This window comes from Pholis gunnellus, assembly GCF_910591455.1.
Source record: "Pholis gunnellus genome assembly, chromosome: 16".
NCBI lineage: Eukaryota > Metazoa > Chordata > Actinopteri > Perciformes > Pholidae > Pholis > Pholis gunnellus.
The window spans coordinates 7,764,608-7,781,914 of NC_136543.1; the positions used below are offsets into that span (position 1 = coordinate 7,764,608).

Here is a 17,307-nt window from a genome sequence, read left to right on the forward strand (position 1 = left end):
GAGTGTCAAAATGCACTGGTGTAAATATGACAGCAAAAAGGCCTCTCCTTTTTTTTAAAAGTCTAGCTAAGTGAAGTTCAAGTTTTTTTTTTTAATTTCCGTCTCCTTTTGATTGTGGTTCTGTTGCACCCCTATTTTACCTCCGTCTGTGTTTCTGCCAACTCTCACAACAACAACAACAACTTGGTGGACACAAAGCCCTTCGGACAAGGCGGTCCCAGCTTTGCATGAAGTGTCACCTGCGGTGACAAGTCGCTAGGAGAAAAGGACGGCGGACACGCGCAGCATCGCCACGGTGAGGAGAAGGCGGTCCCGTGAGGGGCTGCTGCCGCTGACGCTTTTCTCCAGCTTGGGAACTTCGGGGTTAAATTCATCTGGAGAAAAAAAAGTCACAGAAAGAGAAAATGAGAAAGTGAGAAGAAGAGAGGAACGCGAGTGTGAAAGAGCGAGAGAGATGGTGTGCGGCAGACAGGGGGAAACGAACCATTACTACATTATTAATTCATCAATCTAAAGGCAACGTGTGATGCATGCTAATTGTGCTTTAACATATGCAGAGAAAAAGACATGATGCAATTATCAAACCACCAATTATCATCAGCACGGCTACATATGGCCATTTCTCCCGCGGGATGAAACATTAAAAACACTTTTATTTCTGATCTGGCTTCTTTTTTTTTTTTGTCACATACTCTTCTTTTCACACTAATGATGTTTTTATCCGAGCGGGATTTCAATCAAACCAAATTACTATGGCCATGCCATTGATTAGACACAACAGAACATTAGCCGGAGGGGAAAAACGGAGAACACATTTTCTAATAATGTAAAAAGTGGATTAAACTGAGCCATTATGCCCTGTCTCGAATGTGTTTCCCATTATATCTAGAGGGTTATTACATGATAAAATAAAGCAAAAGGAACCGAACAGAGCTCTGTTGCTTACACAACTATAGGAACAACCAGCGCTGGCTGCATTGAGATGCGTTTTCCAATAAAGTAATCCAACTAAGTGCAGAAGAAAGCTGCACTTTGACAAATTGTGCCCAAACACCGACAACAATCTTGTGTTTGTCTATCAAAACCCCATTACTTTCACTTTATTATGTTGTCATCATAATGTCCCGGTGTGTTTTCCAACCAATCAAAGTGGCTTTCAACAGGAAATACATCAAATTGAGGAGGCAAGGTGTCTTCAAAAAGCTGTTTCACCGTGATGTTGAAGCCTTGCCCGGGGTTTGCTAAATATAATGGAGACAGTAATTGGCTACAAGTGAGAAACACGGGGTGTGATGAGAGATAACAGATAGAGACAACAATCACATGACAGCTTGATGTTTGATGAATGTACGGAATTTAGTTTTGAACCATCCGACTGCTCCGGTTTGTCCTGGTCGTGTGCGACTCTTGCAAACACGAGGCATCCGTCTGTGCCGATGACACACAACACTGACATTCACACCGCGGCGCACCGGGGTGAACTCAAACGGAACACAGTCGGTTAAGAGGGAGAGTAGAAAGCAGCGTTGCCTCAGGTGGAGCCAGAGGTCACTTACCACTCGGTCTGTCTCTCCGAAAAAAAAGATTTCACCAGAGATAATGAAATGTAAACTCAGTGACCAGAAGAGGAGGCGCCCCGTCCCGGCAGGAGAGGTGAGCTCTCCTATTATTTTTTCACGTAAGCGAGTACATGCAGCCACGACTCCCTTTCCACGGTGGCTTCTTGTTCGTTGCGAGCCGATTCATTTCGTGTGATGGTGCAGACTATATTTGTGGGCGCCAAGAGCTTCGACAATCAGAAAGCTGCCCAGGATGCACCTCTTCAGAAACCCCTCGCTATTCAAGGAGGCCGCCCTTGGAAGATGAATGTGGGGGACGTCGGGCGCCTCGGGCCATAACAAGTTATCCACAGTATGACACCGAACATCACAGCACAATTGTGGGATACAGCAATCAATTTTTTCGAGCGCGCAATCTTGTGCAGTCTCGTCTGTATGGGGTATAACAACACGCGGGGCCAGCTCTCCTGTCCACGGTGAACCGCCCACGGCTTTTACAGTGAGATAAGAAGCGTCGGCTCTCAGACGGTCGATGAGTGGAGGGAGGCTGTCTGGTCTGATAAGTCCTCGCGCCAGCTACGGCGCGACGATGGCAGACTCGCAGCGACGCGTGAAACTGCACGAGGCGACGGACCCATCGAGCACGGTTACAGCTCTCGGGGTCGGTGGGGGAGGTGTGATAGTGCGGAGGCCATTCCACTGGCTAACACGTGCCTTAATGCCATCTTGCCTCACAGCTGCCTGGAGCTACTCCCAGAAAAATACAGGAAGAATAACGCTTTACTATGAAAATGTATTTGAGGAAAACACTAAACTTAATCGCACCTGCCAACCGCTAAGGTGGCTTTCTTGTCAATTTAAAATACCATTAAGGATACATCGCTCCTTACTGACACAAACACAACAAAATAACCCCCCCCCACCCCAATACTGAAAACGGCTAAGAGGCTGCTGCACCAAAAGGTGGTCAAACATGTTTTTGAAGCAGTGATTTTGAGCGGCCTTTATAGCTGCTAACTTTGCACAAATGAGACCAAAAAGAAACCGCTTCTAGAGCACCAATAAGCGCGCTAATAAGCCAATAGCGTCTCGGTGCTCCTGTGCTATTTGCGCGTATCTAAATTAGGTCATATGCATACATTTGGCTTCCTGTTTGAAAAAAAAACAGTCCAATTAGCAAAAGATCAGCTCTAACGCACACGCCGTTAAAGCGAAATTATTAGCCTCTTCAGAGAGTTGGTGGTAACAAAGTGAAGCACATTTATAAACTGTGTTCTATTAATAAGTCATTTACTTCGTGCAATTGTCCCTACTTATGGTTTTGAATTCCCTCACCTTGGAAAGCACATTGAAATTACGGCCTGAAAGGAGCTCATTACAATTAGTATTATTCTGAAGTTATGCATTTGAAAACAGCACTGACTAATTGAAAAATAATTTCTCTCAGTCACGTTTAAATTGTTTGCCTGAAGGTTTGAGGGACGCCTCATCAGTCAGCTCCTTTGTCTTTTTGTCTCATTCTTCTGCCAACTGTGTTCTTGGCTCAAAGGCAGTTGCTATAAAATGCAGAAAAAGGGCAAATTGCACTCTGGCTTTGCACTTGCAAAACTTGGTTTGCTCTGTAATATTGTATGTACTGTATGTACCCATTATTTACCCATATTGTATGTAATAGATCTTAAGACAGCGGCGGAAAGCGATCGCAAATGACGTGCAATTTACGGCGCTACCAGCGGCTGCAATCCATTCTTTGTGGATTCACCGAAGTGTACCGACTGCATATGTTGGATGAAGTGTTTTGGTTTGCACAGTGCATCACAAGTATATCTTACGACTGATTTTGAGAAAATCTGCACATCACAAGCCACTCGGAACAGATGAGTCTCGGGTGCCGGTGCCTATTGGTGCATCTTAAAATGATCTATTTATTGTTGCATTTTCCGGTCCACTACCTTCTTTATGTGGCAGGCTTTAGCCGCGCTACTGCTGCAGACACTCTATATAGGAGGACAGTGTTTAAGGGCAAGTCACAGTTGGAAGAATGCACAGAGTGTACTACGCTTTGCTGCAGGAAACTATAAGTTTATGATTAATTCAAGCAGCAAGGCTGACGCTGAACTCTTGTGGCAACAAGCCGTTCGTTGTGAGATACCTTCGCAAATCTCTGCTATTCTGCTCTGTAGAACAGATGTGTGTTTCAAAGGGTTTAGAGAACTAAAATCACAACAAAGGTAAATCAACTCAATCCACATTTAAAGGATGATTCTGGTTTATTACAACCTGGGTCTTGCTTTTGTAGCTTATGTTACATAGCGGGCTCACCAACGTAATTGCTGAGATATGGAAACACTTTCTAATGGGACAACAAAGACGAGCGATCCGGCAGGTTGTAAACAAGCCAACAGCGTCTCATTTCACAAAAAGTGATTCACAAGCACTGCTGGCACACAGATTGCCAATGGTGGCAGCGTCTCGTTTCACAAATGATAAACTGTGATGATTACAGCAGACAGCTTGAGAAATATTTTTGGCCTCTACTTCCAAGTAAGTTTGGCTGATCCGAGGATTTGTTTAAATCATCTTACCGCTCATGTTTCTTGTCGGACTTTAGCAACGTCACCATGTTTCCAGATCTCAGAAACTAACTGAAAGCTATTGAGAGGAACTTATTGTGTTGATTGTGGCGGCCCCTGTGGACAATAGCCCTCCAGAGGGCCCAGCTGGGTCTTTAGCAGTGTGGGTTGGCTCCCAGCGGGGACCGGAGGGGCAGCGAGGCAAAGCTCTGCTCCTGGTCGGAGGAGAAGGGACGCTGATGCCAGGCAGGTAAGCTATCCACCTCCCGCCGGAGCTCCGACTTCTGGGAAGCCGGGTCTGGGTCTGGGTCTGGGTCTGGGTCTGGGTCTGGGTCTGGGTCTGCCGGAGGCCCCGCTGGAGTCAAGAGCTGAGGGAGTTTCTGGTGAACCTGCATGATTTCATTTGCGTTTGCGCGGCATCAGGCCCGGTGGCATCAATTACAAGCATTTAGAATAACTATATAGAAATAGCAAATCCTCTCTCTGGCGGTCTTGTTTACTTATGTAGGTCAAATAGAGGCATTTGTATTAAACGGAGACTGTTTCATTACCAGTTGCAAGTTACCCACAGTAGCTTTAACAGCCTTGCTAGAACCCATTGGTACAATGGCCGTACCTACAAAAAACAAGACCTCAGGGATTATCCTCCAAACACCCTGTTAAATAAGGAACGTGTGACGTAGAAGCAAAGCTAATAATAATGTAAAGAGGCTGACTGCAAGTCCAAACATATGTGGAGCGAGAGGGAGAGATTTGTTGATGCTAAGCCAGTCTGTGGGCTGGTCTGGTCCTGAGGGTGAGTCAGAGAGTGGGTGTCCAGCGGTCAGCAGGGCCATCAGGGCTACGAGTTCTCCCTGAGTGTGTGTGTGTGTGTGCATAAATCTGTGTGTCCTGATTTTTGTTATTCCTCCAAATGTATTCAGCAAAATGCATCATCAACGCTAGAGGCGATGGTTTCCTGCCAGTGTGTGTGTGTGTGTGTGTTTCTTCTATATTAAATTCTAACGTAAGCTCGAGCCTGAGTTACTGCTGAGCAATTCGCCCACCACTGAGCTTTTCTTTCTTCCTCTGCCCCTTCTCTCTGCACCCCCCCGTTCTCTGCCCCCACTCTGGTTTTATCTCTTTTTCTGCCTGTTTCTCTCTCTCTCTGGCTTATCTGTCCCTCTTTCTGTCAGGCTTTCTCCTGCCGCATTTCTCTCTCACTGCCTCCTTCCTGTCTTTCATCCCACTGACTTTCTCTGGCTCACCGTGTCTCTCCCTCACCCCCCCCCCTGTCTGTCTCTCTCTCTCTCTCTCTCTCTCCCTGAAGGTACTCGTTGCCGATGAGCTCGAGAGCTCTCTACGCTCCGTCTCTGCTGGTCTCAGTTTCCATCTCAGGCAGGTCACACTCTCTCAGCCCTCGTCACAGACTGCCCACAGCTCCCAGAAACAAGCACACTAAATGATTCCCGGCAAGAGGCTTTTGTGAGAAAGAAAAATAGAGGGTTTATGTAACCACTCAGCTGCACAATCGACTTGCTCGCTGACATGCTTTCTCTTTAGGTAAACATGGACCTTTCGTTCCTTACAAGACATCTTCTGACCTTCTGGAGGTTTTCCTGTGTGTGTGCGTGTGTGTGTGTGCGTGTGTGTGTGTGTGTGTGTGTGTGTGAGATGCATTGTAAGGGATAAAGCTTTTGTTTTTTGTTGGTATTTCTGGTTCAATTAAAACTTATCTTTGTGTATCTGCTATGCTGAGTATCGAATCAATCCGATACTCATTCTAGTCTTTTCTAGTTCTCCCCAAATGAGTGATCTGTTTACCTCACTCAGTGCAACTCATGAGAATATGTTTCATGTAAGGCAACACGAGGCCATTGATTGTTTTGGGACTAAAAACTAAGCGTCCCATCATGTCTGAATTTATGGAAATGCTGAATTTTGAATGAACGACACTGACAAATTAACTGTATAATGAGGTCAGTACCATTTCAACATACGGGCCGTGTTACTTTGGTGATTATTATCTTATTATAACCAATAGACTACGAAAATAAGACCCAAATTGTAACAAACCAGAGTTACCCTTTAATGTTGCGTAATAGTTCATGGGTCTGCTGTTGGGTTAAGTGTCGTCATTTGTTCACATATTTGTGTTCTTACACAGGAAACAAAGGGTTTACTCATCAACCAGCTATGGCCTGTGGATATTATTTTGGTAAACATGAAATAAGAGACGAACAAATGGTCGGTGCCTTTCCACAAGGATTGGGACACAAATCAAGCTGTGCAGCCACAGCCAAATATTGACCAGCATCTGGCAATTTGGCTGCTCTCGCATTTGTCAGCGACTCAGAGTCACTCACCGATGTTGTGTATTTTGATGTTTGGCCTGACTGTGTAGTCGGGAGAGGTCTGACTGGAGTCATCATCTGCCTGGGAAACTGAGAAACACACCACATGGAGACAGAAGAGACAGAAGAGGGAGGAATACAAAGCAGAGGATGGAGAGAGGGAGGACAGACGGGGAGAGAAAACACGTCATTAAAATGACAAGACTGGGTGAAATGTGCATTTTTAGGCACCACTTAATTGTACACGGATGTAGCAGAACATGGAGCAGTTGTGCCCCTGCCACGGAGAAAGCACGAAGTAAATCCTGGACTGAGGATCCAGACCTCTAAAGATGAAAAGCATTCTGAACCGGTGGACAGAAATCATTTTCACATTTGCCGTTCGTCTAGACACAGAATTACATTCAGACCGCATTGCCAAATTACCCATGAATGAAAGATGTGTGGGTTTGTCGATGTGTATGTTTATGTGAAGCTGTGATTCTGATGCACAGTTAGGAGGATGAAATAGCATTTACGGAGAATTTACATAGAAAGCTGGTAGCAATCAAGTTGCAGCTCTTTGCAGATGTAAAGCATATGTCATGAATATTCACACATCTCTTTCTTATCTTAAAGTCTGGTACGGTTTAAGGTGGGAGACACGCAGAGACAAATGAAAAACGGTCTGGAGGCGGCTGAAATCAACAGCTTCTTGATAGCAAGCTGTTAAAATGACCTTGCTGAGTAAAGGTTGTGGATTGTAAACTAGACTAAATGCACCAATGCACACATAGCCATTCATGCACACACACACAATAATACGATTTACGGCCGGCAAACTACCATGTGCAGACACACACACACACACACACGCGATCGAACTCATACACCTCGAACACAAGCGGCGATGCACACACAAACGCGCACAGAAGCAAACGGAGGCGTGGCGGACACATCAATAGATTAGCCGTGACACGGGGATGGGGAGGGTGGGTGTTAAGGTGATGTGTACACAGGGGCTGACACAGGCCTGAGTGTGGGATGTATTAGTGCTGACAAGGTTAGAGGAGAGGGGGAGGCTTTGGGCACCGGGCTCCCTGATCAAAGGCCTGCAGGGGAGAGCGCAGGCTACCAGGGTAAAAATAACACTCACACTATACAGGGCAGCAGGCATCAGAGTCAGAAAGAGAACAGAAGAGATAGACAGTGGGGGAGAGGAAGGAGGAGGGGGGGGGTCAAGAGAGCTAGAGGAGAGAGGGGGGGGAGTGAGAGAGAGAGAGAGAGCAGGAGAGTAGAGAGCTGAATCTCGCAGCTGAATCAGTTTCCCTCCTTCACATCTTTTGTACGGTTTTATGATAGCATGTCGTTCAGAGGGAGAGATAGAGCATTATTGTAATAGCACTGAGACGGAGAATAACATTAAGCCGTCACTCTCGAAGCGCCGCTCCGAGGGAAAAGACGCCATCATCAAAACCGCGCGGCAGTAAAAGCCTCTCTCTGAGACCAGACTGTCAGATCTTACTTCTTCTGTGTCTCTGTCTGTGTCTCGGTGTGTTCGGGGCGATACAAAGACATACGAGGGGAGAAGAGAGTGGAGATTGAAGTGAGGAAATGGTTTGAAACGAGGTAAGGCGGCGCTGTTTCGTCTCACCGGTGGAGCAGCAGACGTAGACCCTCAGTCTCAGGCAGCTGTGGCCGTGGTGGTGGGTGGGCGTGGCTAAAACAGAGAGCAAACACACACACACACACGTCAACCTTGTGCCCTCTGCAGGCCACACCGCCCTCGACAATCAGCTGTGCAAACTGCAGCTCTGCAGCTGAGCAGCCGCCTGTCCTCGGCCGAACTTCCAGAATCTATTAACAACACCCACATGCCATCAATACAGGTGGGTGACAGCGGCTGAGGAGCCGATATTAAAATACTGGCAGCTCAGCACTCTCAGGTTTTTTTCCCCCCCATCCATCACAATGAACCAGCATCTGCTGGCCTGACTCACAGATGTAGTAGTACTCCTGGCCCACGGTGAACTCGTAGCCCAGCGAGAAGGCGCTGTAGCGCTGGAACTTCTCAGAGAACTTGATGGGGGCGTGGGGCGCGTGGGGCCGGTTGCACTCCCAGCGCTTGAAGCCCAGCTGGGGGTCGCAGGTGCGGTAGCCGCGGTAGCTGACCATGTAGAGGATGTACTGCTCGGCCACGGTGCGCTCCAACGTCCCCCGCTGGCTGGTGTTGTAGTGCGGGCAGTAGATGTCCAGGTAGTCATTGACGCTGACCTGCACCGTGTAGCCTTCCCTCCGTAGCCTGAATGAAGGAAAAGAAGGAAGAAATGTGGATAAGTAACTAGGGCCACAAATAATACATTGCTTTTTATTATCTGGTAAAAGGCTGCCAGGCAAGCAGACACCGGAAAATCACTTACATAGTCCCGCACATAACACCCCATAAAACTGCCACTTGTTGTGGACCCTCTGAGACCCGCGGGAGTGCAGGCTGTCGGTGCCTCAGAGGTGGAGTGAAGATACTGTTATTATATGAATCTAGACGAACTGATGAATCCATTGATACCAAATATGTCACGCTAGCTTGTCGAGAAGGGACTCAAAGCCTGGGCAAAATGTAGGTGATTTTCTGAGGGGTCCCCTTGGACCCACGAGTCTCCCCCTTTGCAGACTTCATGATAATACCATGCTGTTGTTTGCATGCGGTATAAATGTGTTTTTTGAATGCGTATTTGAATATTTCTGCATACTGGGGTCCCTAAACAGTCTTGGAATTGCATAAATGGGGTTTGACTGGAAAGCTGAGACTCGTGTGGATCCAATGGAGCCCATTTGTATTCATGTGTGATGATGTTAGTCACCATAGTAGCCGTTTCACACAGTGAGAGCATTCTTTTTAAACTTCACGTCACTGTATAAAGTGACCTGTTGTGACCTCTTAGGATAGTGACAGCCTCATGAAACTTTACCACCACAAACTAGAGACCTTGGCCATTCAGAGGCTTTCCTTGGTAACAGAAGTGCTCACCATGCAATCGCAGAAGAATCTCCAGAAGGTATTTTGGAGGGTTTTTTGATCATTTTGATCAATTTGAGAATATAAAATCCAAATCGCAGTAACAAACGGTATTATCCCCAAAAATTGCTGCAACGTTTACAATATAATAGCACATGGTCACCATAAACTATCATCATCACAATGAACAACTTGACACACACTGCTGAGCTGAGATGAATAATAAATTCAATTTCGCCCAATAAATCGCCCTAAATCCCCACACACGTCTTCAGTCCATAAAGTATCATAAAATAGTGAAAACCACAAGTCTCCAAAGCCCACGATGATGTCACTCCCTAACCCCAAAGATATTTCATTTACAAAAAAGAGAAAAGCAGCAAATTCTCGACGTAAAATCAAAACAAAGAGGCCAGAGAGGAACAGACTTTTCCCTCAGCGCACATTAACGCCCTCTTCCCACCCGCCCCTGCATACAACAACCCACATTTCCGCACTTAACGCCTTGTGGCGAGTGCTGAGAACGCTGCTGAGAATGATAATCTGCACTCCTGTCTCTCCCCCCCCCCCCCCCAGCCACAAGCCGGGTCACTGAGGCGGAAGGAGATCCTGTCAGGGGCAATGTATGCTCTGGCCGCGAGGGAACCGGCCTGCACGCGGTACGTATATGGCCCAAGCTCCTCTGGCAATCGTCGCTGATGGACGACTAGGCTGGTGAGGCAGGCCACTCTGAGGTTGTGTATGTGTGTTTGTATGTGTGTGTGTGATGTACACGACAGTACAGTAACCCTGAATCAAGGCTCCTCACGGAACAACTGAGATGATGATGTGATGTGATTTCGCACTCTGCTGCCACGCTGCGATCTTCACTGTTTGTAATACTAAGTATATACTTATTATGTAAATTACACAATCTGTAATTAGACAAAGTAGAAATCATTAGAAGGGCTCCTGCAGGTGAGCTGATGAGATGGGAATTGTCCTTGGCTGCAGTGATGTGTAACGCGCGTCAACAGCCGCTGTAATGACTCATTCGCACCACTAGGTGGAGGTATGGCGCCGTCTTGTGTTGGGAAAGCGAACCTCTGCACTTTCTTCCTCTCCTGGTTGTCTCCTTTCTTACACATTTTCTGTTACACAGAGGAGCACACAGAGGAGCACACACATACACACAACAATCCCGCCCTGTCTATACGTTGTTCCTACACACACGCACACACACACAAAGCGGCTCACACTTTAATGCGCACACGTGCATACCTTACTAGGTCAGGCCTCCAGAGAGATTTTTATTCAATTACAAAATGTGGATCAGAAATGTCACAGCCTCTCTCTCTCTCTCTCTCTCTCTCTTCTCCTCTCTCTCTCTCTCTCCATCTCCTTTCTTCTCTCTCTCTCTCTCTCTCTCTCTCTCTCATTCTCTCTCTCTCACTCTCTCCTCTCTCTCTCTCTCTCTCTCTCTCTCTCCTCTCATCTTCCCATCGCCCCTTCCCTTCATTTACACAGGCAGATGAAGATCAGTTCTCTTAACCACTGCTCTTTTTGAGGCCATCAATCTTATCTGTGCTTTCTATCCCCGCTGCTCAGATGTCAGATGACAGACTTTTGTCTTGCAGTGTTGCGGGAAGAGACAACACAGCTATGCTTCAAAGGGACTATATTTAGAGAGGGGGGGTTGGTGGTGGAGGAGGGGAGGAAGTTTGAGATTCGGGGTGGGGGGCAGAGATAGATAAAGCGGTACAATGGGTGTGGGATAGAGAGAATGGTAAGCAGATAGACCGAAGATGAAAGTGGGAGAAAGAGGCTGTGTTGAATATGAAAAGCACGCCGTGAGGAGAATCCCGGATGCGGGTGGCGTGTAAAAAGTCAGAGAGTGATGCAGTCATTGAGAAATAGGTGAGAGGACGTCGGCGAGCGAGAGGAGCTGAATGCAAGGAAGCAAGAGCAGGAGGAAGACTGTGTTTGAGCACTCAATATAGTATCTATGGATGAAGAGGACACTTTATTTGGCGCATCTCATGTGGCCTTGAGTGTCCTAGGTGGGGGTGAATCTAGGGCTGCCATGATCAGTCTCTTTATCAATAAATACATTTTTTTGATGAATCTATTTAACGTTTCGTCTTTAAAATGTCAGTGAAGTCAAAATGACAGTTACAATCTCACAGATCCAAAAGTGACCTCTTCAATTAGTTTGTGTTTAATCACAGTCCAAAACCCAAAGGTATTCAATTCATAGTGTAAAGACTGAAAAAAAAGAAGAAGATCCTCACATTTGAGCATCACACTTGGGATTTGTTTAATAATTGCTTGTTAAATAACTTCGGTAATAACTAGTAATCATTGAAATTGTTGTAACCAATGGTTTCAACCCTGGACAGACGACCCTGTTCCTTTTGTTCGTTATCACTGAGCCTCAGCAGACACAGCTACACGGCACGAGGATCATTCGTTCCAATTGTAAAGTCAGCCGTAAGAAGAAGCAGGGGAAGAAAGGAAGAGGAGGAGGAAAAAAACAACTCTGGAGGAAGAAGAGAAGCTACGGTGGTGCAGAAGAAAGAAAAAAAAAGCAGGAGACTAAAAGGTGGAGTGAGAAGAACAGGCTGGCTGGGTGAGAGGAGTCCCTCTAGTGTGACGCCGTTATATAAGCAGTCCACTTAGGCGGCACAAGACAGAAAGGTTGGCAGGGCAGAGAGGGACGGAGGGAGGAGGAGCAGAAACAGTGGAAAGGCGGGTGAGGGGAGACTTAATAACGTACAATGGTGGGGGGGGGAGTAGAGGAATAGGTGAGGAAGGAAAATGCGTTGAATGATGACAACAAAGAGAGAGGCGCAGAAAGGAAGGCGGAGGCCCAGACAGAGACATAGTGCTCCCCGGGGATGAACATATATGTGGTAAAAGTGCATAAAAAAAAAAAGAAAAGAAAAGAGCGATGGCTCTCATTCTCTCGGTTTTCCAACTCTCTCTCTCTCTCTCCGCTGTGCATTGTCTCTGCGCCGCTTTTGCTGTCTCATCATCATTTTCCTATGAGTGGGAGTGCACAGCTAGTTAGTAAAGGCTGCACAAGCTGGTGAAGACTGCCAGGGGAGGCAGATAGCTGTGAGAGAGGGAGGGAGGGAGGGAGGGAGGGGGGGAGAAGACAAAGATAGCAACACTGCACCTTTCACATCATGCGCTAAAAAGAGTCCTTTGGAGAATACCGGCGGTATCAATAAATAACAATGGTGAGGTAGAGCCACAGCTAAAGACACTTGTCCTACAGCTACAGGAAATCTATAATTCCTGTAGTAGAAAACACAACCATAAATAATCTTTTGTGAGCAAGAAAAGTGAGGAATTAAGAGGAAATATTTCCCTCACTTTCCCCGATATGAGTGGTGTCGATCATTCTTTTTTTGTTGTGCTTCACTGAGCTAAAAACAAATCCATGTCCTCTGTCATTTTCCTGAATAGTAATTTAGCTCGATAGCATCAAGGCAGAAGACTAAGCCCCACTGACTTTCAAGGAATATAATAGCAGTGGAATTGTACTTTTTTTGCTTTTTGTTCAGTGACGTGAATGGATATGAAAAGTGTAAACCCACCAAGGTATTCTTCACAGTCTGAAGGTAGTGCTGTTTGTTCTGCTGCAGCTTCGCCCTACATTACTGCCAGAGGCTCCAACTGTTTTCAAAAATCCATTAAAAACAGCTGGAAGAGACAAGTTGTTGCTTTTGACAAACATAGTCCAACCGTAGAGTAGAAAAGACAGTAATGGCTTCTGACTGGAGGAAAACAAAAGGAAACACTCGTGGGTTTCAACTCTTCAGGTATTAAAAGGAATACTTCGCCCCTAAAAAGGTGATTTGTATGTCTTTAACTCACCTCGAGTTACATTGAATCCTTGAAGAAAATGTTGTTTTTCTCCCATAACTCCACCGTGGACGGAGAATACAAGAACGGGGAAAAGGTTTTGATGAATGGAAGTAACTGGGGGACGCGTTTAACGACAGCAAACCTATGTCAAAACATCCGTTTACAATCTCTCACACAACTCGTGCGGTTCAATTGAGTCTTGTTGATCCAGTCGTCGGCTCACTCCTTCCCAAACGCATGCATTTAGTCAGGCGTGCTGACTCGTCCATGTGCGTTTGTGCCAAAGTGTTTTAAATATTAAGCTTTTAGCGATAGGCAGTGTACCTACTGTAAATAATAAAATGACTCCGGTAGTTTGCTTGCTTTTATGGAATAACATCATATGTGCCTTCTGGGAAATGAAAGCCAGATAACTGTTGAACAGCGTTTTTTATTACCTCCCACACTTTTATTGGGCCAGATTTTCCTTCCAGAGATACAAAAGATTTGTCCTCCAACTTCCTTTATGTGCTTTTCTGTGTCAAAGACAGCACCCGTGGAGCCACGATTCAATTTAAAGAATCGACTTTGGCATAAACGCTCTCCTCGCCTTCGCAGACAGTAAGTAATGTTTTTGGACGTCTGCATTGTCTCTCATTACTGCTTTTCAAGATGGCTGCCACGAAAAGTTAGTTCATTAAAACTTGTTATTAATGCAATTATGTTCAGATCTTGTACTTGCCGAGTACCTCCACAGCGTCACTGTCACAAAGCTGCTCTCAGTACAGATGAGGTCAGCGCGGCATCCTCATTGACGACCTTAAAGACACACTCTCTGGGGTAATCAACTCCGGCCTCGTCAGGGGGATAAACTACCGATGCGCTAAATGGCGTGACTTAAAAGCCGCCCACCAATCATCTGTTTACTACCGGCAGGACTCGTCCAATCGAGTCCCCTGGCAGGGACGAGCTGGGCTCTGCTGTTTTTTCTCTGTACCTCAGCACCAAAACTCATTAGTTGTGCACGCACACGTGCGCACAAAAGGGACACAGACAAACAATCAGACATGCATGCGGGCGTACACACACACACACACACACACACAATCACAACATCTCCTGTGAGTCGTCACTGATTGAGTTAACGCCGCAATTAACGGCCCGGTTTACAACGTTTCGATCCAAAATGGAGGGTTGAAGGGGAAACAAGTGCTGAGCCAGTCAGTGGGAAGAGGCAAACGCTGCAACTCTCCTCCATTACTATTAGACCACTGGGAGTCATCCACCATTCCCTCCGCAAACCTCTGTCCACTCTAACCTCAGAGAGATTGAGGAACATTACCTTTTTTTATATTTACCCGTTGCTGTATAAACCTCCCCGCGGCTCACCCCCCCCCCCCCCCCGGCCCTCGCACCTTTGCCTCCCTCGTTCCAGAAGCTCCGCCACATTCCTTTCCTGGCCTTTATCTAATTCAGGGTAGCTCTGCAATAACGCTTTTTGGAACATTTACAGACATCCGCACCTTGGGAGCTATCCCGCACATCTTACCTCAACCTGCAGCATATAGTTCTGCTATAAGAAATTACAAGTCTTGCCCAAGGACACCGTGACAGCAATTACCTTTTCAAGGCGGTCACCTTTGCAGCAGGCCGCGGCTCGCAAAAAAAACGCACAGTGTAAAAGTACGATTGTTAAAAAAATGAATCTCATTTGTCACCACAGCCACAGTGTGCCGTTTAAATGAAGGAATCACTTCAGTAACTCATACATCTGGGCTGATGCCGTGACATTCACACTGCGTGCCAACAACAGCGAGGTGAAAGAGCTTCGTGTGAGCAGCGTTTTAAGGCTCAACTGCTGCTGTAGTTTGAACATGCAGAAAGTTATGGATTTCAGCTTTAAAAGTGATATTTTATTGATCTCCTATAAGCGAATTCTCTTTGCTTTCCGCTCTCGGTGGGAGGTCACAGTGCAGCCTCAGCTAAAGAACAGCATCCAGCAGCGCGCCGACACAGAGGCTGAGAAATGGATCTTTCGGTTAAAGGACGGACTACCTGCTCACTATTCCGCGCTGCAGTTCAGTTGCGTGGTGTCTCCGTCTCCCCCAGCCTCGCTCCGGGCGTGCCTTTAGTGAAGTGGGTGGGAAGGAGCTGGAGGGGCCCGTTCAGAAATGTAAAGTATTAGCCAACCTATCTGAGGCGAACGCATGAGAGGGGCATGCTGTGTCACATATTAAGGAACACAGCATTTCTGGCAGGCAGCACCCCAGGATTTATAGTCCAAGCTGGTGGTGGGAGGGGGGGGGGGGGGGGGGTGATGCAGAGATGAGTCAGGACTCCAGCATTGACCGGAAAAACACACAACGATCCCAATCTGGGGGTTTACGGCCCTCCATAGGGGTCACAAGAGAGCAATTCAGAGAGAGAAAGCCTGACACAAGGGCTTCATCGTTCCGTTATTATATTTTTTTCTGTTAATCAATGCATATTTTTGTCTGTAAAATATCCCGAATCTCCTTCAAATTGCTTTGTCTGACCAGCAGTCAAAACCTTAAATACGTCAAAAAAAAACAAACAATGATACAAAACACAGCAGATACCAACAAACAGCAGATCCTCACAGTTGTTCCTCTACTATGTGATACATCTGTATGCTGAAATGCATTTTTCATTGTTTTTCTTGTGGAAATAGTGGAAAGTTTTACCTCCACAGGCCCTTGAAACAGAACAACACGAGAGGCGTTTGTTGGTCGCGGGTCGACGTAGTCTGGAGACATCGGCCCGACACACAGAGCACTTTGTGTTTGCTCATTGGCTCAATGGGCTCCCTTATTTGAATTGTTGCAGTGACGGAAACAGAACTGATCATGATCACCATAATCACACCGTCGCCACGGCGCCAACCTCTGATTAAATCACTTGCAAAGCATTATGGGTCGCTGCCAGCTCGTTCAGGGGAAATATGATCCGGCATAAATTCCATTGATTAATCTTTGTGGCTTAAACTGCTCTTTACTTTCTAGACATCCACAGAGGAAGTTTAAATATCAAACAGAAATATGGATGACAATGTGAATATTAAACCGTGGCTGTCCTCCAACTAGACTATATAATAAATGTAACAGTGGCCTTTTTTTTCTCCTTTTATTACACTGAATCGTATCCAAGGAGCACTTGGGAATGCTTTACTGGTGGTAGTTGGCGCCTGTTCTTTGGGCGGCAACTCGGACTGGCAGCGATGCGGCCTACACTTTACTGAGCACTCGTATCCGGCAATTAAACCCCATATTTTCATAGCTATGGCTCACTTTGATGCTACTGGGATTTTGAGTGGCCGAAACATATCTGCGCCATGGTCTCTGCAATGTCCAAAACTCTATGTAGAAATTGGATGGATGACACACACACACACGATAGAGGGAAAAGACGATGGGAACCCCTCTTCTCCGATTGACAGGAAGTCTTCAGAGGTGTGATGAGGCGATGTCAGACCGCGGTCACGACCAGTCTTGAGAAGCCAGCCGTCCCCGCTGAGCTCGTGGTGTGATTAGGCTGGATGCTGCGACGAGCCGCGGTAACAAGGGTCCACCTCTCTTCAAGGTGAGGCTCTAATTGTACCTCGCCATTAAAGGCTCCATCGCCCACATCTGCTCCATCTGCGAGCTCACTGCTCATTTGCTGCCTCACACACACAGTCCCCCTTCTGCCTCTTGTTCACTATTTATCCAGCTTCCTAAGATCGTGAAGCACAGCTCATTCTCCTCTCTCCTTCATCCGACACAGCCTAATAATGGACCGTACCGACCCGGTTTACTTCCAAACGAGATTGAGTTTGACGTGTTCCGATGACGGGGTTCCGGACATTAAAACAGGATAGAGAGGTTGCTCGTTTTTACGCAAAACATTTCAATGTTTTTCATCCCTTTTTGTCTTTTTTTGAAAAAGTATTTATGATTAAAATAAAACTGAAAATCAGTATCATTTCTGTCAAAGCAAAAGTAATTTAAAAACCATAT

General features: G+C 46.4%; 1 protein-coding gene across 1 annotated transcript in view; it reads right to left on the reverse strand.

Annotated features, from left to right (window-relative positions):
- Positions 1-255: 255 nt before the first annotated feature.
- Positions 256-17,307, reverse strand: part of efna3a (ephrin-A3a) — a gene marked incomplete at both ends in the record, with an annotated part of 54,943 nt that continues 37,891 nt past the window's right edge. Inside the window, 4 exons of the mRNA XM_079175754.1 lie at positions 256-374; positions 6,478-6,555; positions 8,099-8,164; positions 8,445-8,746. Of these exons, the coding sequence (XP_079031880.1) occupies positions 256-374; positions 6,478-6,555; positions 8,099-8,164; positions 8,445-8,746 (565 nt within the window). The remainder of the gene's footprint in view (positions 375-6,477; positions 6,556-8,098; positions 8,165-8,444; positions 8,747-17,307) is intronic.